At 42.2% G+C, this 23,447-nt stretch overlaps 1 protein-coding gene across 1 annotated transcript in view; it reads left to right on the top strand.

Moving 5' to 3' along the window:
* Positions 1-1,369: 1,369 nt before the first annotated feature.
* Positions 1,370-23,447, top strand: part of map3k2 (mitogen-activated protein kinase kinase kinase 2) — a 77,581-nt gene continuing 55,503 nt past the window's right edge. The window contains exons 1-5 of the mRNA XM_043694367.1: positions 1,370-1,461; positions 3,781-3,899; positions 6,429-6,469; positions 13,835-13,934; positions 21,417-21,530. Of these exons, the coding sequence (XP_043550302.1) occupies positions 1,458-1,461; positions 3,781-3,899; positions 6,429-6,469; positions 13,835-13,934; positions 21,417-21,530 (378 nt within the window). The 5' untranslated portion in view covers positions 1,370-1,457. The remainder of the gene's footprint in view (positions 1,462-3,780; positions 3,900-6,428; positions 6,470-13,834; positions 13,935-21,416; positions 21,531-23,447) is intronic.

The raw sequence follows: 23,447 nt of genomic DNA, 5'->3' as shown, positions 1-23,447 counted from the left end.
CCTGGAATTGGCGAGGTGGCAGCTGCAGTGGTGCCATCATCGTATGCCTGGAGAGGAGACTCCTGGATATCAGCAAGATGGCAGTGTAGCTTGGGATGAGTGAGTGTTCAGCATGGGACTCTGGCAGCATTGGTGAGGTGGGGCCTAAAGGGTAGTGACTTCTGTGATGGTGGGTCTGGCGCAGATGGCAGTGGGTGGTAGAGGAGGGATGGCTGTGCAGGTGTCGTGTTACTGGTGAGCCAGCTCATGGTGAAAATCCTCTCTTTCAGTTATATCTTCTTACCCTTTTTATTCTGAAACTATTTCAAAATAGTGCTGGAATGTGGTAACAGTTGAAGCTTTTCACTATATAGGGTGAACCCCCCCCGCCACGCCCCACATCCCCGTACCCGCAGAGGATATGTTCCACAGCCTACCATTGAAGCCAAAACTGCGGATAGGAACAAACCCATAAATTCAATGGGAAGTTTACCTTCCCAGCAGCCCCCTTGTCCCTGGTTCCAGAAGGTTCCCTATAACATGTTAGGGCCGCAGTAAACCGTGGAGAGTTGAAACAGTAGAAAACGATTTTGCTGATGCAGGGGGACTGTATTAACTGTAAAATGCAAATGACAATAAATCATTCATTCAAATACGTTCATCTGGAAGGACAAGGGCAGCAGATACATGGGAACACCACCTGCAAGTTCTTCAAGCCACTCACCATCCTTACTTGGAAATATGTCACCGTTCCATCACTGTCACTGGGTGAAAATCCTGGAATTCCCTCCCTAATGGCATTGTGCGTCAGTCCACAGCGCACAGACTGCAAGGATCAAAAGGGCAGCTCACCCCCACCTTCTCAAAGGCAACTAGGGATGGGCAATAAATGCTGCAACCACAGAAAAGTGGTTGAGACTAAAACACTGAATATTTTTAAAAGGGAGTTAGATGTAATTCTTAGGATAAAGTAATCTATGAATATGGGGAGAGAGCAGGAGCCAAGTACTGTATTAGTTGATCAGCCATGATTGTATTGGGTTAGTGGAGCAGGCTCAAAAGGCTGCGTGGCCTACTCCTGTTCTGATTTTCTATGAAGTGATGCACAAGCTGTTCAGTTCCACTATTTGAGATACCTCAATCCCACACCCATTCTGACAATTGATATAACCAAGTCCTGAAGAGTTTAGTAGTGGATAAGGATAGACTCTAGTTTGTCACCTCTTGGACCTTGGTTCCACCTGATGGAGTGAAAGTTCCCTTTGTTAGTTGATCATACAGATTGGGAATGGGGTAAATGGCGGGGTGGGGGCGGGGGGGGAAGCTGACTAGGGAGCTTATTGTGTGGTTTGATATTGATGAATGTAAAACTAATACAGCAATTTTTTTCTTGCATTTTTTGATTTAGGTAAAACTCAGACTATTGATGGGAGAATCACCTGTACGTTAAAAGTCCATTTGGCCAGCTTGCTGCCAGCATGGGTGAGTCAAGTGCTTTGGAGAGAAGGAGTATTAGAGATGACCTGGTAAAACTGTGTTGGAGTTTGTGCCCTGGGATAACACAACAAAAAAGAAAAGTAACTTGCCTCGTGTGCAAGAAATTTGAAGTGGTGGTGATTTGGAGCTGAGGTGAAGAACCTGATAATTAGATTAGATTAGATTAGATTAGATTACTTACAGTGTGGAAACAGCAAAAAAAGAAAAGTAACTTGCCTCGTGTGCAAGAAATTTGAAGTGGTGGTGATTTGGAGCTGAGGTGAAGAACCTGATAATGTATAGCATTGTCGCAGAGCCCTGATTACAGACCTGCAGGCAAATAGTGCACATACCTTCAGAAATTGCTGGAAAAATTTAGTAAGTCTGGACATGTCTGTGGAAAGAAAGAGTTCATGTATCATGTACAGTGACCCTTCAAAACTGATTGTGGTGAGAAGGTAGGTGTATATGCTAGGGAAGAGGTGGGGGATTGAGGGGCTATATTAGATGGAGATGGAGCCCAGCTGGAGAGAAGCCCACCTTCCAAGGTCCCAGGCGCACTTTCCAGTGAAGCAGCGATTTACCTGCACTTCACTCGATCTAGTTTAAGGTGTTCACAATGTGCTTTTATCTACAATAAGAAGGCGAAGCATAGATTTGTAGAACGCATTCGTCCTTTCAGCAAAAATGGTCCTGAGCATCCACTTGCCTGCCATTTAAACACACCACCATGTTCCCGAGCTAACAGTTCTATGACTGGCTTGATGCAGTACTCCAGTGAAGCACAGCACAGGCTGGAAGAACAGCACTTCATTTTCTACTTGGGGAATTCTGCAACCTTCTGGACTCAATATCAAGTTCAATAACTTTTGGAAACTGAAGGAACTGCGGATGCTGTAACTCAGAAGCAAAAACAGAAATGGCAGCATCTGTGGAGAGAAAGCACAGTTAATGTTTTAGGTTGAGTGACCTTTCCTCAGAAGGGTCGATAACGTTCAGACCTGAGCACCATTTCCCATGTCTTTGCTCCAAGCCCCACACACTAGGCCTTGTGATCACATGGACCTATATTAGATGGAGATGGAGCCCAGCTGGAGAGAAGCCCACCTTCCAAGGTCCCAGGCGCACTTTCCAGTGAAGCAGCGATTTACTTGCACTTCACTCGATCTAGTTTAAGTTGTTCACAATGTGCTTTTATCTACAATAGGAAGGCGAAGCATAGATTTGTAGAACACATTCGTCCTTTCAGCAAAAATGGTCCTGAGCATCCACTTGCCTGTCATTTAAACACACCACCATGTTCCCGAGCTAACATTTCTATTACTGGCTTGATGCAGTGCTCCAGTGAAGCTCAGCACAGGCTGGAAGAACAGCACTTCATTTTCTACTTGGGGAATTCTGCAACCTTCTGGACTCAATATCAAGTTCAATAACTTTTGGAAACTGAAAGAACTGCGGATGCTGTAACTCAGTAGCAAAAACAGAAATGGCAGCATCTGTGGAGAGAAAGCACAGTTAATGTTTTAGGTTGAGTGACCTTTCCTCAGAAGGGTCGATAACGTTCAGACCTGAGCACCGTTTCCCATGTCTTTGCTCCAAGCCCCACACACTCGGCCTTGTGATCACATGGACTGTTACCACCAGCAACCTGTAGTCAGGTACTAACTGTCCCCATTAGCAGCTAGTAATTCTCCCAGGCTGACCTTTATCATTCCTTTGTCCAACTGTTTTCTGTCTCTCTGGGCCTCATCTCCATCTATCATTTACTCTTTACGCCTCCCCCCACCCTTTCTCTAGCATATATACTAACCTTTTCCTCTCTATAATCCATTCTGAAGAAGGATCACTGAACCCGAAATGTAAACTCTACTTTCTATCCACAGATGTTGCCAGTCCTGCTGAGGTTTTCAAGCAATTTCTGAATTTTGTTTCGGATTTCCAGCATTTTGCAGTTCTTTGGTCTTTTTGTACACATCTTATCCATCCGTCTTGAATGAGCAATCACCTTACTGGATATATCAGTGTTAAAAATAGGAACCAACAAGCATCACTGGACATTGACACAGTTACTTTCAAGAAACTTAGAGGTTCGCTGTTGACGTCAGTGGCATAATAAGCTGATTCTAATGCATGTATGAGGAAAGATACAGTGATCTCAATGTATGACTATTTTGTCAAAAGTGTTTAAAAGTAGAAGCTGTCATTTTTAAATTGACCAATCAAAAGGAAGACTTCACACTTCAAGGGAAGGTCAGTGAGATGTCTAGTGTGACTGCACTCTTCAGGTGATTTTCACTATTTTTGAAATCTGATTTGTTTCTATAGATGAGCAACAAGCTCTTAACTCCATCATGCAAGATCTAGCTGTGCTCCACATGGCTAGCCGACCTCTTCTGTCATTGAATGATACAGGGAAACCGAAGAGCACTTCGTCCAGTAATCAGGTACACGTGGTGTCAAGAATCAAGGGTTACAGGGAAAGGGCAGGAAAGTGGGTGTGAGGAATGTCAGATCAGCCATGATCCTATTGAATGGTGGAATGGGCTAGAGGGACTGAACAGCCTATTCCTTTTTCTGGTTCTTATGGTGTGTTATTGTTATTTGTCACCCTAGAACGTAGAACATTACAGCGCAGTACAGGCCCTTCAGCCCTCAATATTGTGCCGACCTATGAAACCAATCTGAAGCCCATCTAACCTACACTATTCCATTCTCACCCATATGCCTATCCAATGACCATTTAAATGCTCTTAGAGTTGGCAAGTCTACGACTGTTGCAGCCCCTACTACTCTGAGTAAAGAAACTATCTCTGACATCTGTCCTATATCTATCACCCCTCAATTTAAAGCTATGCCCCCTTGTGCTCGCCATCACAAAGGTTCTCACTGACCACTTGATCTAACCCTCTGATTATCCTATATGTCTCAATTAAGTCACCTCTCAACCTTATTCTCTCTCTCAAAAAAGCCTCAAATCCCTCAGCCTTTCCTCGTAACACCTTCCCTCCAAACCATGCAGTATCCTGAGAATCTCCTCTGAACCTTTTCCAAAGCTTCCACATCCTTCCTCTAATGCAGTGACCAGAACTCTATGCAATACTCTGCAACATGACCTCCTGATTCCAAAAGTCAATCCCTCTACCAATTAAAGCTAATACACCATATGCCTTAACAACCTGGGTGGCAACTTTCATAGATCTATGTTCCTGGACACCAACATCTCTCTGCTCATCTACATGACCAAGAATCTTACCATTAGCCCAATACTCTGCATTCCTGTTACTCCTCCCAAAGTGAATCACCTTACACTTTTCTGCATTAAACTCCATTTGCCACCTTTTCAGCCCAGCTCTGCAGCTTATCTATGTCCCTCTATAACATCCTTCAGCACTATCCACAACTCTACCGACCTTAATGTCATCTGTAACTTTACCAACCCATCTTTCTATGCCCTTATCCAGGTCATTTATAAAAATGACAAACAGCAGTGGATACAAAGCAGATCCTTGCGGTGCACCACTAATAACTGAACTCCAGGATGAATATTTGCCATCAACTAACACCCTCTGTCTTCTTTCAGCTCGCCAATTTCTGATCCAAACTGCTAAATCACCCTCAATCCCATGTCTCCGTATTTTGTGCAATAGCCTACCGTGGAGAACCTTATCAAACGCCTCACTGAAATCCATATACACCACATAACCGCTTTATCCTCATCCACCTGTTTGGTCACCTTCTCAAAGAACTCAGTAAGGTTTGTGAAGCACAATCTACTCTTCACAAAACCGTGTTGACTATCCCTAATCAACTTATTCCTTTCTAGATAATTCTTTGCTGATTCACTTCACACAACTACAGGCCTGTCACAGATTGTAGGAGTAGCAACTCTTCACTAACATTTCCACATAAAAATTAAAATAGTTACTAATCCAATAGGGAATTCAAGAAAAACCTCTTTTACTCAGTGTAGCTAGGATACAGAACTTAATATTTCGTGGACAAGTTGAGGTGAAGAACATTAAATGTGTTTAAGAAGAGGCTGGACAAACACATCAAGAAGAAAGGAATAGGAAGCTATGTTGATGCATGAGGTGAGAAAGTGGGAGGTTGTCCTTGTGGGACTTAAACATTGACACAGCCCAGTGGGTGTGGGTGGGCTCTGCCTGTTTGTAGAATTGATGTCATGATGCAGAGTGCAAAACACATTCTCCGAATAAATCCCAAGGCTAGGAACTCCAGCATAGGAGGCTACTTGATTCAATACAATTGTGCTAGTATCGTGCACGATGACAGCTAGTTCAAAGTGTAATCTAGATATCTTCTTAATGTGCAAGGGATTGAAGGACAGGGTGAGTGGGTTGGCGGAGGTTGACCTGTGGAAAAGGCTCTGGATTATTGGCCAGAGTCTTTGTTTTTCCCTTTCCCCTTCATTATAATGTTCAGAGAGAGGCAGTGGTAAAGTGATAATGTCACTGGACTAGTAATCCTGGAGAGAAAGTGAGGGCTGCAGATGCTGGAGAAGGGCTTATGCCCGAAACGTCGATTCTCCTGTTCCTTGGATGCTGCCTGACCTGCTGCGCTTTTCCAGCAACACATTTTCAGTAGTAATCCTGGACCACAGGCTAATGTTTTGAAGACATGGGTTTGAATCCCACCATGATAGATGGTGACATTTGAATTCAGTCAAATGTGGAATTAAAAGATAGTCCAATGCTGAGCATTTAGCTGCTTTTGACTGTTGTGAAAATCCATCTTATTCCCTAATGTCCCTTTAGCCATCCTTACCTGGTCTGGCCTACATGTGACTCCAGACGCATCGGTTAATTCTTAATTGCTTTCTTCACAATTGGGGATGGGTAATAAATTCAGTGACCCCTATATTCCATGAACAAATAAAAAGGAAACTTTCTTTACTGACAAGGCCTGTTTGCTTGTGTAGAAGTAGTTAATTTCCTGTGTTTCTTCAATTCCAGAATGATATTCGAGTCAAGTTTGAATACCGTGGTGAGAAAAGGTGAGGCACCATCTTTTATTCTCTTTTATTAATAGGAGTTGTACTCGACTTATAGGGTCAGACAGATTAAAAATGAGATGTCAGCTAAGTGAAGTGACAAAACAGGACGAGATGTATCTTGAGCAACTGATAGATGGGGTGAACTGATTCCACGACAAACAGATCAGAACTAGGCTCTGCAGTCCTTCAGTGTTCTATTGTGAATGATAGTGGGCAATTAAACTACTCACTGGTGGAGGAGGCTCCACAAACATCCCCAACTCCAGTTATGGGGGAGCGTAACACACCAGTGCAAAAGATAAGGCTAGAACATTTTTACAAATCTTCAGCAAAAATTGTTGAGTGGATAATTCCATCTCAGCCTCCTCCAGAGGTCCCCAAACTTCAGCTAATTCAATTGACTGATATGATATCAAGATGACTGTTAGGGGAACATGGTGGTAATGACTGTACCAGTAATCCAGAACTCCAGGTTCATTTTCTGGGGAAAAGGTTCTGAATCCCACTTGACAGATGATGAAATTTAAATTCAATGGAAGTCTGGAATAAAATGTTAGCCTAATGACCATCATATAAAAATCCATCAGTTTTATTAATGTCATTTAGAGAAGAGAATCTGCTGTCCTTAATCAGTCTGGCCTACATATGATTCCAGATCCACCTGTTTGACACTTGGGGATAGGCGAAAAATGCTGACTTAGCCAGCGATGTCCACATCCTGTGAATGTTTTTAAAACTCAAGAAATGATTGAAAGCACAGGATGCTGCAAAGACTGCATACTGCTTTGCCATTCCAGCAGTATTACCCTCACCACTACAGATGCACCATAGAAAGCATACTGTCCAAGTGCATAACTGCCTGGTATGGCAACTGCTCTGTCCAGGACCTTAAGAAACTACAGAAGGTTGTGTACCATTACAGAAGCCAACCTCCCATCCATGGACTCCATTTACACGGCCTGTTGCTGCAGAAAGACTACCAACATCATCAAAGATCCATCCCACCCTGGTAATGCTCCCCTACAACCTCTCCTGTTCGGCAGAAGACACAGAAGTTTGAACAAACACACACATGTGCACACTCACACAGACACGCGCACACACAGAGACAGACACACACAAACGGGCTCAAGAACAGCTTCTTCCCTTCCGTTGCTAGACTGCTGAATGGACTTTCCGGTACTTTGTTTTGATTTGAAATCTCCAACGTAGACTGTGTTTTGCTTAAACATTGATCAGTCTTTTGCAAAATGAGATTATAAAACCATAAGATGAAGGAGCAGATTTAGGCAGTGAAGTGAGTCTGCTCCACCATTCAATGAGATCAAGTCTGATTATCCTAAATTCCACATTCCTGTCTTATCCCATAATGCTTGAAACCAGTACAGAACGAAAGTCTACTTATGAAAAAATCAACTAGGAGAAAGTGAGGACTGCAGATGCTGGAAATCAGAGCTGAAAAATGTGTTGCTGGAAAAGCGCAGCAGGTCAGGCAACATCCAAGGAGCAGGAGAATCGATGTTTCGGGCATAAGCCCTTCTTCAGGAATCCTGAAGTAGGGCTTATGCCCGAAACGTCGATTCTCCTGCTTCATGGATGCTGCCTGACCTGCGCTTTTCCAGCAACGCATTTTTCAGCTCAGAAAGTCTACTTATCTCAACCTTAAATGACAGTTCCTATGAATTGGAACATTGCAAATGTAACCCCACTATTAAAAAAAAAACAGGGAGTGAAAGAGCAGTTGGTCTTATGTCAGTAGTGATACAAATACTGGAGTCCTCATGACAGACTGGTTAGCAAGGTTAGATCACATGCAATTTAGGAAAAACTAGCCATTTGATACAGAACTGGCTCGAAGGTAGAAGACGAGTGTGGTGGAGAGTTGCTTTTCAGACTGGAACCCTGTGACCAGTGGTGGACCACCAGGATCGGTGCAGGGTCCGCTGCTTTTCATCGCTTACATAAATGATTTGGATGTGAACATACAAGATATAGATAGTAAGTTTGCAGATGACACAAATAGGAGGTGTAGTGGACTGCAAAGAAGGTAACCTCCGAGCACAAAGGATCTTGATCAGATGGACAAATGGGCCGAGGAGTAGGCAGATGCAGTTTAATTTAGATAAATGTGAGGTGCTGCATTTTGGAAAGACAAACCAGGGCAGGACTTTGATACACTTACTGATAAGATCCTGAGGTGTGTTTCTGAACAAAGAGACTTTGGAGTACAGGTTCATAGTTCCGTGAAATTAGAGTCGCAGGTAGTTAGGACAGTGAAAAAGGTGTTTGGTATGCTTTAGACATTTGTTAGGCCTTTTTTGGAATATTGTGTGCAATTCTGGTCTCCCTCCTAAAGGAAGGATGGTGCGAAATCTGAAAGAGTTTAGAAAGGATTTACAAGGATGTTGCCCTGGTTGGAGGGTTTGAGCTATAGGGAGAGGCCGAATAGGCTGGGGCTGTTTTCCCTGGAAAGTCGGAGGCTGAGGGGTGACCATATAGAGGTTTATAAAATCATGAGGGGCATGGATAGGGTAAATAGATAAGGTCTTTTCTCTGGGGTGGGGGAGTGCAGAACTAAAGGGCATAGGTTTTGGGTGAGAGGAGAAAGATTTAAAAGGGACCTAAAGAACAACTTTTTCATGCAAAGGGTGGTGCATGTATGGAATGATCTGCCAGAGTAAGTCGTGTAGGCTGCTACAATTACAGCATTTAAAAGGTATCTGGATGGGTATATGAATAGGAAGGGTTTAGAGGGATATTAGCCAAGTGCTGACAAATGAGATTGATTAACTTAGGGTACCCTGGTCAGCATGGACAGGTTTGACCGAAGGGTCTGTTTCTATGCTGTACATCTCTATGACTCTATGACTTCAAATAATACTGATCTGGTTAATGCTGATCCTGCCCTGTGCACTGTAACCTGGCCTCTGTCCAAGTTTGTTTTTTCACACTGTTATCTGTATACCCTTGCTTACTATGATTTGCCTGTATTGCTCATAAGCAAAAGCTTTTAACTACTTAATTATAAGTGACAATACATCAATCAAATCAAATCAAGGAAACTCCAACAATACTTGAGAAGCTTATTCATCCAAGACAAAGGTCAGCCTGCTTATTCACACCACATACACTAGTATTCACTCCCTCCACCATCAATGCATAGTAGCAGCAGTGTGTGCCATTTACAACATACGCTTACAATATTTGTCAAGGCTCCCTCGAGAACAACTTCCAATTGCGCAGCCACAATATCCTAGAAAGACAAGGGCTGCAGATGTATGAGACCACCACCATCTGCAGGTCCCTTGAAGTCGCACAGTAGCCTGACTTGAAAATAAATTGCCATTCCTTCTCTGGTGCAGCATCAAAATCCTGGAACTCTTCCTAACAGCATAATGGAAGTCCCTATACCATATAGACTGCAGCAGTTCAAGAACCACCTTCTCAACAGTAGTCAAAGATGGGCATTAAATGCTGCCTAGCCAGCAAAGCCCACATCTTCTGAGGAATAAATGGAATCTCCCTGATCCTTGCCATTCTTTGCTTTTGTCAGTGACAAATCCTTGAATGACTGTCCATCAGAATTTTGTTTCCTTGTGATTCAAACACACCGTACATTACCTGAACATGTGTCTCTGCATATGTTCAGAATGTTTTCCTTGACTTCCGTTGGTATCCCTCTCCCTGTTTCTTCGTTGTGCGATTGTTTTACACACTGTGTCTCCCCCCCTCATTTTTTTCTGAAGTATAGGAATAAGATAATCTTCTACAGTTATATAGGACTTTGATGAGTTTACAACTGGGACACTATGTACAGTTTTTATTCTCCTGAGCTAAGTAAGATTGGAGGTGATACAGGTCTTTGTTACATCATTGTTTTAATAACCAACACTGAAAACAAATGAGATTATGATGAACATTTAGTGGCCAATGAGATGTCAGATATTGGGAAGAGAAGACCACAAAGTGCAGAGACAGATTTTTCAGAAGTGGGCAAAGTTGGAAGTCACATGACAACAGGTTATAGTCCAAAGGTTTATATGAAATCACAAGCTTTTGGAGCACTGCCCTTTCATCAGGCGAAGTGGAGGGAAGCACACAGGCAGTGTGTACGTTTATATAGCCACCTATATATTCTGCATCTGTGTGCTTCCCTCCACTTCACCTAACAAGAGAGCGCTCCGAAAGCTTGTGATTCCAAGTAAACCTGTTGGACTATAACCTGGTGTCATGTGACTTCTGACTTTGTCCACCCCAGTGCAACACCAGCACCTCCACATCATAGTTTCCATAAGTTGGCAGAGATATCATGAGCTCGAAATCAAGGGTAAGAGAGTCTTAGTCAAGCAAAGGTAGTTTGTGGGGCATCCGGAGAAGGATGGATGGATGGAATGAATGAGAAATGAAGACAGTATTCAAGCAAGAGGAAATTGCAGCATTAAAACAGGGAAATATTCCAAGAAGAAAGCAGTGATTGGGTGAAAGGCAAGTGGAGAAATCAGATCCAGGTCGAGGAGCACTCTTTTAAAAAAAAATCAATAATGTAGGAAGCTCTGGACTTTGCTGTACCATTCAATAAGGTGAAAGCTGGTCTACTCTGATGACCCAAAGATTGTTAGGAATGTAAATTGTGAAGAGGACACAAGGGGATTAGAAAGAGATATTGATAGGTTAGGTGACTGTGGCAAAGGAGTATAATGTGGATTGTCTGCTTGTCAGAATAAAAGAAGCATTTCATCTAAATGGTGTGAAATTGCAAAGGGCTTGGATGCAATGAGATCTGGCAGTCCTCCTGCACATCAAGTAATAAGCAAAGCCATTAGAATGTTATCATTTATTGTGAGGGGAGTTTAATACAAAAGTGGGGAGGTTATGCTTCAGTTATACAGGGTACAGATATGACTGGATCTGGAGCATTGTGCACAGTACTGGCCTCCATACTTAAGGATGTAAACTTGTTCGAAGCAGTTCAAAAAGGTTTATTAAATTAGTACCTGGAATAGGGGCTTACTGTCCAGTAAGGAAAGTGTGGACAGTCTCAGTTTGTATCTGCTGGAGTTTAGAGTAAGAGATGACTTATTGAAGTATGTGAGATCTTGAGGGGTCTTGTCAGGGTACATGTTGAGAGAATGTTTCCTTTTTTGGGAGAATCGAAAATTGGGGGCCATTGTTTAAAAAAAAATGAGGATTGCCATTTAACATCAAGATGAGGTAAAATTGTTACTCTGAGAGTTGCAAAATTTTGGAATCCGCTTCCTGAAAAACTGGGGAAAGCAAAGTCTTTGACTATTTTCAAGTCAGTGGTGCATAGATTCTTAAACCAAAAGAGAAAATGCTGGAAAATCTCAGCAGGTCTGGCAGCATCTTAAGGAGAGAAAAGAGCTGACGTTTCGAGTCTAACTGACCCTTTGTCAAAGCCATTATTTGTGCATAGATTCTTGTCAAGCAAGGGGATAACAGATTATCGGGGTGGGTGGGAATGTGAGTTTGAGGTTAAGCTAGATCAGCCATGACCTAATGGTGTTATTAAATGGCCTCCTCCTCCATGCAGTTTGTATGTAACCTGACTTTACGATTCAGATAACTCCCTGTAATTTCCTTAGAGCCTAAACATCTGTTGACACAGTCTTGAGTATGTTTTCTGGGATAGAAATGTTCTAAACACTCGCAAGCCTCGAAGTGAATGGTAAGAGTATGGCAAATAGAATGTAATGTGAAAAAATGTGAAGTTACCCAATTTCAGAAACAGAAATGTGAGTATTTCTTGAGTGGTGTGAGCTAGGTATGTGTTGAAGTCCAATTGCACCAGGCTGTCCTTGTTCACTTAGTCTCTGGAGGTGCAAGCACACAAGCAATTTGGGAGGCAAAATATATATTGGCCTTTATTGCAAGAGGGTATGATTACAGAGGTTCAAATAGCTTGCTTCAATTTTACACAGCCTGTTGAGATTGTACCTGAGGTTTTAGGTACAGTTTCATTGCCTTATTTAAAGAAGGATGTATTTTTCATAAAAGTAATGCTGCAGAAATCCACCAGGTTAACTTCTGGGGATGGTAGGGTTGTCCTGCGAATGGCAGTTTGAGGAGATTGGGCCTGTATTCTCTGGAGTTGAGATGAAGGAGGGGTGATCTCCCTGAAATGTAGAACGTTCTTATAAGATATGGTAGACACACAGCAATGTTTTCCATTGCTTTGAATATGGGGCAGGCCATTTAGAACTGAGTTGAGGGTGAACACTCTTATTCAGTGATGAATCTTTAAAATACTCCAGCTTAGATGGCTGTGGAGGTTCAGTTGTTGAATATGTTTAAGACAGAGATTGATGGATTTCTAAGATAGCAATGACATCACGTGGTAAGGGATAGCGCAGGAAAATAGCTTTGAGGTAAAAGACCAACCATGGTGTGGAAAGATAGATTGGATTGGAGGGACTGAATGGCCTGCATTTGCCTTTTCCTATATTCCTCTGAGTGGAGAAACTTTCAGCTTATCAGTTCTAAATGGCCGATTACTTATCCTGAAAGAACAACCCTGTATTCTAGATTCCCCAGTCTGGGGAAACAGCCTCTTATCAAGCTTTCAAAGGTTGTATACATTTCAATGAGATCACTTGTTATTTTTACAAATCCTGGAGAATAAAGTCCACCATACTATCTCCTCTTTGTACAGTCCTTGTGTCCCAAGAATCACCCTATTGAACCTTTGTTGCAGAAGGAAAATCTGAGATGTTGATAGTCAAGTTTTCTAAGGTGAATGTGAACTGAATGTATTGACAAAGTGGAAGCTGAGTATTGCTGTAATGAAGTAATTAAACTGTGATGGAGTCTGGTAGGTGTCAGATCATGTTCAGTTTGGACTAGTGGGACAGAAGGCTGCTGGCAGTTCCTGGACATCTTTGATGTGACATTTTCGCAGTCAGAAGTCACAGTATTGTTCTCCCCAGAATTCTCCTAATTGATGTTGGAAAGTATTCCACTTCACAGGACTAACATCCCTCACTTAGATGAAAATAAAATGCAAGTTTAAGAAAAGTTTGAATTAACATTTTAGATTGCACCATGAATACTTCTGGATAGGCAAACAGGAACCTGGAATTCTCTTAATGGTAATAACTTGAAAAACATTTTCTGTTTGAAGGTCCTGATCACTTCTGGAAAGCAAACTAGCTACTGATTTTGAAAATAAAAACCTGTTTGGGAATTGGAGTTAATTAAATCCACTGTTGTTGGCACAGTTGTGAAGTCTGAGGAGTGCTGCAGTCTGCAGCTCTAGCTGCACTGATGGTTCAGTTGTCCCAGGAGTGCTACTGGAGACAGAAGCTCACTGACTTTCTCTCTCTCTGTCTCTCTCCACTCCACATACAGAATCCTTCAGTTTCCCAGGCCAGTCCTTCTTGAAGATATTGCCACTAAAGCCAAGGTTGCCTTTGGTCAGCCGATGAGCCTGCACTACACCAATAACGAGGTATGGCCTTTCTTTTTTCTTTACTTTTCCCTAATTGATGGATAGGGAGATAAATATGATGCTTGGGAACAGAAAGATGGGAACTGGAAATTGCAACAGTTAAGATGGTTGTCTTGTCGCCGAGGGGAGGGGGAAAGTCAGAAGTGACACAGCAACAGGTTTAAAAAAAGGGGCGGCACGGTGGCTCAGTGGTTAGCACTGCTGCCTCACAGTACCAGGGTCCCAGGTTCGATTCCTGCCTCAGGTAACTGTGCAAACTCCACACAGACATTCTCCCCATGTCTGCGTGGGTTTCCTCCAGGTACTCTGGTTTCCTCCTAGAATCCAAAAAGATGTGCAGGTCAGGTGAATTGGCCACGCTAAATTGCCCATAGCCAGGGGTAAATATAGGGGTTGGGGAATGGGTCTAGGTGGGTTACTCTCCGGAGTGCCGGTGTGAACTTGTTGGGCCAAAGGGCCAGTTTCCATACAGTAGGGAATCTAATCTAATCTTATCTTATCTAATGGTTCAATGGAAGCCCTTTGCTGCTGTAAAACAATCCAGATGGCTATTTTAGCAATGAATAGTTAATCTCAACAGAAATGTCTCCTATCTAATTGGTGGGGCACTTTACCATGTGAAAGACATGATGTGAGTGCAAGTTGTTATTGCTGCTATTGTAATGTCCCTAGTTTTGATACCTGTATTTCATAATTTAAAAACTGTAAGATGTGCTCTGATTTAATATGTGTGTTGCTTGTAATATCCAAAATAATGTCTGATGTCAGAGTCAGTGTTGCAGGTTTGTCTGGGAGCTGTGAAAACTGGATATGCAGCTCTTGGTGACTCTTGGGATGCAAGAGTAATTGTTTCACACAAATATTGATACAGTGCAACAACATACACTTTAATAGAGTCCTTAATGTAGTAAAGTTTAAAGATTACTCTCCACTGGAAGGAGATGGTGGTGTCATTGCAATTCTCTGGGAACACAGCAGCTGGTGGAATTTAAATTCAATTTAATTTTTAAACAATCTGGAATTGAAACAGTCTCAGTAATGTTGATAATGAAACTGTCAGCAATTTCTAAATAACCATCTGGTTCATTAATGTCCTAATGTACTTTACTGTCGTTCTCACTGAAAAATACCTGTGATAATAAAATCATTCATTCGCTCATCAAGTCACAGAGGCTTACAGGACAAAAACAGGCCCTTCGGCCCAACTAGTCTATGCAGATCACGTTTTCTAAACAGAATTAATCTCATTTGCTTGCATTTAGCCCATATCCCTCTAAACCTTTCTTATCCATGTACCTACCCAAATGGATGTCGATTTGCTCGCTGAGCTGGAAGGTTCTTTCCAGACGTTTCATCACCCTACTAGATAGCATCTTCTGTGGGCCTCCGGACAAAGCACTGCTGATAATTCCTGCTTTCTATTTATATGTTTGGGTTTCTTTGGGTTGATGTCATTTCCTGTGGTGATGTCATTTTCCTGTTCTTTTTCTCAGGGGGTGGCAGATGGGGTCTAACTCGATGTATTTGTTGATAGAGTTCTGGTTGGAATGCCATGCTTCTAGGAATTCTCGTGCATGCCTGTTTGGTTTGTCCTCGGATGGATGTGTTGGCCCAGTCAAAGTGATGTCCTTTCTTATCTGTATGTAAAGATACTAGTGAGAGAGGGTCATGGGCATGTGCCCGAAACGTCGAATCTTCTGTTCCCTAGATGCTGCCTGACCTGCTGTGCTGTTCCAGCAATAAAGTTTCAGCTTTGATCTCCAGCGTCTGCAGACCTCACTTTCTCCTCATGTCGTTTTGTGGCTAGTTAATGTTCATGTATCTTGGTGGCTAGTTTTGTGCCTGTTTGTCCAATGTAGTGTTTTTTACAGTCCTTGCACGGTATTTTGTAAATGGCATTAGTTTTGCTTGTTGTCTGTATGGGACCTTTCAAGTTCATTAGCTGCTGTTTCAGTGTGTTGGTGGGTTTGTGGGCTACCATGATGCCAAGGGGTCTGAGTAGTCTGGCAGTCATTTCTGAGATGTCTTTGATGTAGGGAAGAGTGGCTAGAGTTTCTGGATGTGTTTTCTTTGCTTGTTTGGGTTTGTTGCTGAGAAATCTGTTCCCATTCCTTTTGAATACTTGGTATATGTGATTTTCCTCTGCTCTGCATAGTTCCTCTGTGCTGCTGGCTCGTTGAAATAATGTTCTGATGCAGCTTCATTTGTGGATGTTGGGATGATTGCTTCTGTAGTTCAATATTTGGTCCGTATGTGGTGTTTTCCTGTAGATGCTGGTTTGAAGTTCCCCATTGCCTATTCGCTCTACTGTGACATCTAGGAATACTAGTTTGTTGTTGTTTTCCTCCTCTTTAGTGAATTTTATGCCAGTAAGGGTATTATTGATGGTCTACCCAAATATCTTAAAAATATTGTAATTGTACCCGTGTCTACCAATTTCTCTGGCAGCACATTTTACATTTTCACAACCCTCTGTGTGAACAAGTTGCCCCTCGGGTCCCTTTTAAATCTTTCCCTTCTCACCTTAAACTTACTCCCTGTAGTTTTGGACTCCCTTACCCTGGTGAAAAGATTTTGACTATTCACCCTTTCCATGCCCCTCATGATTTTATAAGCCTCGATAAGGTCACCCCTCAGGCTCCTATGCTACAGGGAAAATAGCCCCAGCTTATCCAGCCTCTCATTATACCTCAAACCATCTGATTTTGATAACAACCTTGTAAATCTTTTTTGCACCTATTCTAGTTTAGTAACACCTTTAGCAAGGTGTCAATAATTATACGTAGTACTCCAAATGTGGCTTTACCAATCTCTTGCACAGCTGTAACATAAAGTCCCAATTCTTGTGTTCAGTGCTATGACCAATGAAAGTAAATATGCCAAATGCTGCCTTCACCACCCTGTCTACCCATAACTCCACTTTCAAGGATCTATGTGCCCTAAGTCTCTCTGTTTGACAACACTCCTAGGGCCCTACTGTTAACTTTGTAAGTCATGCCCTGGTTTGTCTTACCGAAATGCAATACCTCGCATTTATCTGAATTAAACTCCATATGCCATTGCTCAGACCACTGCCCAGTTGATGAAGTTCATATTGTACTCTCAGACAACCTTCTTCATTGTGAATTATAACCACCAATTTGGTGTGATCAGCAAACTTACTAACCATGTCTCCGATGGGTTAGTAAGCTTGCAGATGATACAAAGATTGGAGGAGTTGTGGATTGTGTAGAAAGTTGTCAAAGGGTACAGTAGGATATATATCAGTTGCAGATATGGGCGGAGAAGTCACAGATTGAGTTTAATTGGATATGTGTGAGGTGCTGTACTTTAAGAGGTCAAATGTTAAGGAATAGTATACAGTTAATGGCAGGACCCTTAACAGCATTGATGTACAGAGGGATCTTGGGGTTCAAATCCACAGCTCCCTGAAAGTGACCACGTTAGTGGATAGGTTAATAAAAAAGGCATATGACATGCTTGCCTTTATAGGTTGGGGAATTGAGTAGAAGAGTCAGGGTGTCATGTTGCAGCTTTATACAACTTTAGTTAGACTGCACTTTAGAATATTGCATTTACTTCTGGCCTCCACATTACAGGAAGGATGTGGAAGCTTTGGAGAGGGTGCAGAAGAGGTTTACCAGGATGCTGCCTGGATTAGAGGGTATGAGAGATAAGGAGAGGCTAGAAAACTTAAGTTGTTCTCTCTGGAACTGTGGAGGTTGAGGGGAGACATGATCAAAGTCTACAAAGTTATGAGATGCATAGATTAGGTTAACAGTCAGAATCTTTTTCCCCAGAGTTGAAATGTCTAATACTAGGGGGCATGTATTTAAGATTCAAAGGAGATGTGAGGGGCAAGATTTTTACACACAGAATGGTAGGAGTGTGGAAAGCACATGAATTTGCAAGGAAGGGAAGGATATGGACCATGGGCAGGCAGAAAGGATTAGTATAATTTGTCTTCATTTTCAGGGCAATATCTTGGGCTGAAGAGCCCGTTCCTTTGCTGTACTCTTCTGTGTTCAAATTGTTCATGTAAATGACGGACAACAGTTGACCCAGCACTGATCCTTGTGGCACACCTCTGGTCACAAGCCTCCATTCTGAGCACCAACCCTCTGCCACCACCTCTGTCTCTTTCTGTCAGGCAAATTTTGTATCGAACTGGATAGCTCTCCCTGATCTTTGAGAGAAGGAAATCTGCTGTGCCTGCCTGCTCTTGTCTAGATATGATTCCAGACCCACAGCAATGAGTGACGCTTAATTGCCCTCCACATTGGCCTTGAGAGGCTCTCTAGGGGACGTTATTCAACCAAAGAAATTAATGCTGAGCCGCATAAAGAGCTAGAACAGAACACTAAATCATTGATCAAAGATCTGGGCTTTAGGGAATATTGTAAAAGAGGATAGAGAGCTGCTGAGACGGAAAGGTTTAGGGAGAAGAATATGGAGCTGAAGGCTGAGGCTGGTATTCGTGGATGTACACACTGCCAGATTAGCGTGGCACAGAGGTCTCCGGGTCCCTGAGCTGGTGAAGTTACAGAGCCAGAAAGGGATGAGGCTATTGATAGAATTGAAAAGATGTTTGAGAGTTTCAAAATCAAGATGTTGCCGGCTCCAAGCCAGTGCTGCTCAGTGAGTGCAAGGGGAATGGGTAAGTGGGTTTAGTGAAAGTTAAGATACAGTCAGCAGAGATTTGAATTAGTTTAAGTATGTGGAGATTAGAAGATGGAATGTCAAACAGGGTTGCATTAGAATATTTCAATCTCCAGTTAAGAAATATATGGATGAGAGTTTCAGGTGGAGTGAGGCAGGCATATTAGCAGGTTGAGGGGTCTTCTAATTGATATGTTTAAAATTTTATCTGACACAACAGGCTTGAGAAAGGGACTGAATGTAGCCTTGTTTTCTTGTGCAGTAGGTTCAGGGTATTTTGAATGGTGTCTTTTGGTTCCTATGTGAGGGGCTCAGGGGTGCTGAATGTCTACATCTTGTTCTGGTGCGGTCACCTATTCATGTTTGTGCTGTTCCCTTAGCAACTCATTCGTGTTAGCCTCTGACTCAACCAGTTATTTATCCATTTGGAAAGTGGCTATGATTCTGTGGCTTCCTGCATTGTAATCATTATGGTACTGTTAGATTTGGCTAAAGTCGACATATAGTTGATCTCCTTGCCAGATGGCTCTTGAGTCCTCAAGGAGCTGTAGAAACTTTGTCAGCAAGTCTGCTGCCTGTAAGACTGATGGCTTTTTTTTCCTCTTTTAGAAAGCATTCTAATATTTTACATCCTCACTAATCATTTCAGAAATAGTTCAGCATCACATTCATCTTGTTTCAGTCCATAGGCACGTTTGGCCAATTTATTCTCCTTGAAATATCCAACAGATCCTGACTCATTTCCTTTGGCAGTTCCTTTAAAACAGAGGCACTCAGGTGCATTATAGTTTCTCTGGTATCTTATTCAGCTGTTCATGAGTACTTTGGGACTTCATATGTAATCTTGATCCCCATTGTTGCTAACTTACATTTTTCCAAAATGTTCCAACTCCTTCACTTATACTTATCAACTTGAAAAAGTAGTTAAACCATTTTTTTTACCGTTTATTCATTCATGGGATGTGGACATTGATGGTCAGGCCAGCATTTATTGCTCATCCCTAATCACCCACAGAGCAGTTAAGAGTCAGCCACATGTAGGCCAGACCAGGTAAGGATGGCAGTCTCCTTCCCTAAAGGACATGAATGAATCAGATGAGTTTTTACAATAATTGACAATGGATTCACGGTCACTATTAAAAATCTGGAATTAAGAGCTTATTGAATTCAAATTTCACCATCTGCTGTGGCAGGACCTGAACCCAGATTCCCAGATAATTAACTGGGGGTCTGGGTTAATGGTCCAGTCATAATCCTACAAAGTATCGCCTCCCCATCTTTATTAATAGTATATCTGTAATTGGAAATGTATCCTTTCCAGGAGTTAGTGTCAGAACTTTGTACAAAATTCCAGATGGGATCTGATTTTACTTTGTATCATCATAAGATAATCTTTCATGATTTGGTATTTCTTCTTCTGCCAGTCAGCCTGGTATCTTGTTTATCCTGCAGTCAAGCATGGAGCTGTCTGTCTAATTGCTTCATCCTTCAGTCTAGTTAGCAATGTGCAAATGTGCCATTCAGCATACCAATCTGTTCTCTTTTTTTTGTTGACTGTTTCCTTAACGAAAGATTTTACTGCAGTTTATACGCAATTGCTTTGGACTGCAATTTAGCTTACACAGCTAACTTTCAAAGAGATTTGTTTTTATTTTTAATCATTTGATAAGGTACCATTTGTTGCACTACTTTAAAAAAAATGCTTAATATGGTAAGAACCCATGGTGTCTAAGGTAATATATTATCATGGCTAGAGCATTGGGAAACGAATAGAAGACAGAGTTGGGATCAAGGATGCATTTTCAGAATGGTAACCTGTAACTAATGGAGTGTCACAGAGATCAATGCTGGGAAGAGGGCAGGGAATTGAGGTGTTGAGAATCATCAGATCAGCCATGATGTTATTGAATGATGGAGCAGATTTGATGGGCCTACTTCTTCTACATTTTATGGGCTTTTAGGCGATGTGGACATTGCTAGCAAGGCCCACATTTATTGACAGTCCCAAATTGCCAGAATGGATTGACTTGCTGGGCCATTCCAGAGGGTAGTTAAGAGTCAAGAGCAATTGCTGTGAAACTGGAATCACATGTAGGCCAAGCACCATTGACGTGGGAGGGGGTGCTATTAAAATGCTTTTCCTAACTGCTTTCTCTGCTTCATTGTCCAATGTAACTATGTGCGCCAAGGATCCTCTGCTCACCTGCATTTTCATTTCTTGTTATTTAACATGCCTGGAATTCTCTTTGCCGTAATCACACCACTATTTTCTAGTTGAACAGTGTAGTGAGCTGAATTGCCTATGCTGTTCCTACACTAGTTTCTCAAATATTTGCAGCTGGGCCTGGTTGTTCAGGAGGTCCCATAGTTGACCCTCTTGTCCAGTACTCTGCTAGCATTGGAGAGGTTAGGTGATTGTCCTGCCTGCTCCTGGATGTAAAGGTGTGAAGTGCAAGAAGAGTTGGGCAAGAAAGGTGGGAGAGAGCAGAGTATGTGAGTTCTTACTCCTGAATGCTGTTTAGAGACTGCTGTTAAGTACAGGAACCAGAGGACAAAGTAAGGTTGTGATGTGATGAATCTCACAGTTTAACAGCCTGCTGATGTTTATTATTTATGCACTTATGAAAAATAGCTCCTTGGGCTAAGTAGCAAAGATGAAGTGTGCAAAGTAGTAACTGTGCTGTTAGGAGACATGGGGACACTTTGCAGAATAACCTCAAGCTTTCCTCGTGGTATACCATTATATTTTGTAGATTCTATTCATTGACATGAGGATTGTTCATCAGCGAATTCACTTGTTAATGTTTCTCATGTATTTTGCAGTTAGTGATTCCTCTGACCACACAGGATGATCTGGATAAAGCCATCGAACTCCTGGATCGCAGTGTGCACATGAAGAGCCTAAAGATTTTGTTGGTGCTTCAATCAAACAACCAGGTATAGAAAACAAAACAAAAAATATTATAGGTACTTTCGATCTGTCTGTTCTGATAAAAGGTCATCTGCTTGAAATGTTAATTCTGTTCCTTCCTCCACAATTGCTTCCACACTTTGCTGAGTACATCCAGTGTTTTTAGATTTTAAATCACCTGTGGAAACTGGGTGTACAGTGTGGATATGGGAGAGAATGGGTTACAGGTGTAATGTGAATGGAACATGGACTGATTGTGCAGCAGTTTCACTGAATCTATGCAGCACTGCCACAACCTCAGAGCATCACAAAGTGCTTAAGTCTATTACATAGTTCTGAAGTGAGGTCACTGTTGTATAAGGTATATAATAGACAATTTTGCACAGTGCACTACTACAAACAGCAATGTGATAAATCATGGTGTTTGTATTCTGTGACGTTGGTTAAGGAGTATGTGTCGGCCAGAATGTCAGAGAACTTCCCTGTCTTCCTTAAAATAGTGCCTTGGGATCTTTTCATGTACATCTGAGAGGGCAGACGGATTCTCCTGTGAAAGATTGGAGACACGAAGGAGCTTTTGTTTACACAACCTGCAGTGGAATCCCTCGTGTCTTCTCCACACAGACAGCTAAAGTAAAAAAAAAAGTCTTGTTGCTGCAGAGAAGGATGCAACAAAGGCTGAGGCCTAATATTCCCAAGGTATCTTTACAAATGAGGATGGCACTGTGCCTGGTATAGTGAGCCTAATTTACCTGTGTTTACAGAAGCATGTTGAATTGCAAAACCAGATTTTGCAACAATACTTCTGTTAACATGTCCACTTGGGACATCCTATCAAAGTCAGCAAGACTGTTCATTGGTATAACACACGAGAAAGCCAGTTGGCTTGGCTTGTCTGTGCTGGCTCTCTTTGAGAGAGCTGTCCAGTTAGTTCCACTGCACCTGCTGTTTCCCTCTAGCCATAGGATAGTCACTGTTTTAGTTGTTTACCCAGTTCCCTTTTGGAAGTTACTGTCTGCTTCCATCAATCTTTCAAGCTGATCCACCCTGTTTCAGATGCTAACAATCCCCTGTGGTTTGTTAACCAATTATCTTAAATCTGTGGCCTCTGATTACTGCCCTGGCACACAGTTTCTCTTTACTGTTCTTGTGTAGTTTTTAACACCAGTATTACATTCATGGCCAAAGTAATTTTGAAGTACAGTCACTGTTGTAGGAAATGCTCTGTCTAATTTATACACAGCAAGATGTCACACAAAATGTATTATGAGCAGATCATTAGTTTTAGTCATTTTCTTTGAAAGATGGCATCTCTGACAAGGTCGTACTTACTCAGTCCTGATTTAAAGGCAAGTGCTCCAGTGTAAGGGATCATTTGAGGAACAAGGAGATACATTTAAGGGAGAGGACAAGACAGAGAATGGTTGCAATTAAGAGTACTGATTATTAGAGCTGCTGGAGACCTCTGTTAACTTTTTTTATTCATTCATGGGATGAGGGCATCATTGGCTAGGCCAACATTTATAACCTATCCCTAATTGCCCAGAGGACAGTTAAGAGTCAACCACATTGCTGTGTGTCTAGACTCACATGAAGGCCAGACCAGGTAAGGATATCAGTTTCCTTTGCTAAAGGACATTAGTAAACCAAATGATAATCAACAATGGTCTTCATTAGACTCATAATTTGGGAGATAAAAACAATGACTGCAGACGCTGGAAACCAGATTCTGGATTAGTGGTGCTGGAAGAGCACATCAGTTCAGGCAGCATCCAAGGAGCAGTAAAATCGACGTTTCAGGCAAAAGCCCTTCATCAGGAATAAAGGCAGAGAGCCTGAAGCGTGGAGAGATAAGCTAGAGGGGGGTGGGAGTGGGGAGAAAGTAGCATAGAGTACAATAGGTGAGTGGGGGAGGGGATGAAGGTGATAGGTCAGGGAGGAGA

The sequence above is a fragment of the Chiloscyllium plagiosum genome, chromosome 7, assembly GCF_004010195.1.
Source record: "Chiloscyllium plagiosum isolate BGI_BamShark_2017 chromosome 7, ASM401019v2, whole genome shotgun sequence".
Lineage (NCBI taxonomy): Eukaryota > Metazoa > Chordata > Chondrichthyes > Orectolobiformes > Hemiscylliidae > Chiloscyllium > Chiloscyllium plagiosum.
Note: the sequence above shows the minus strand (reverse complement) of the source record. Positions and strands in the feature narration are given on the sequence as shown.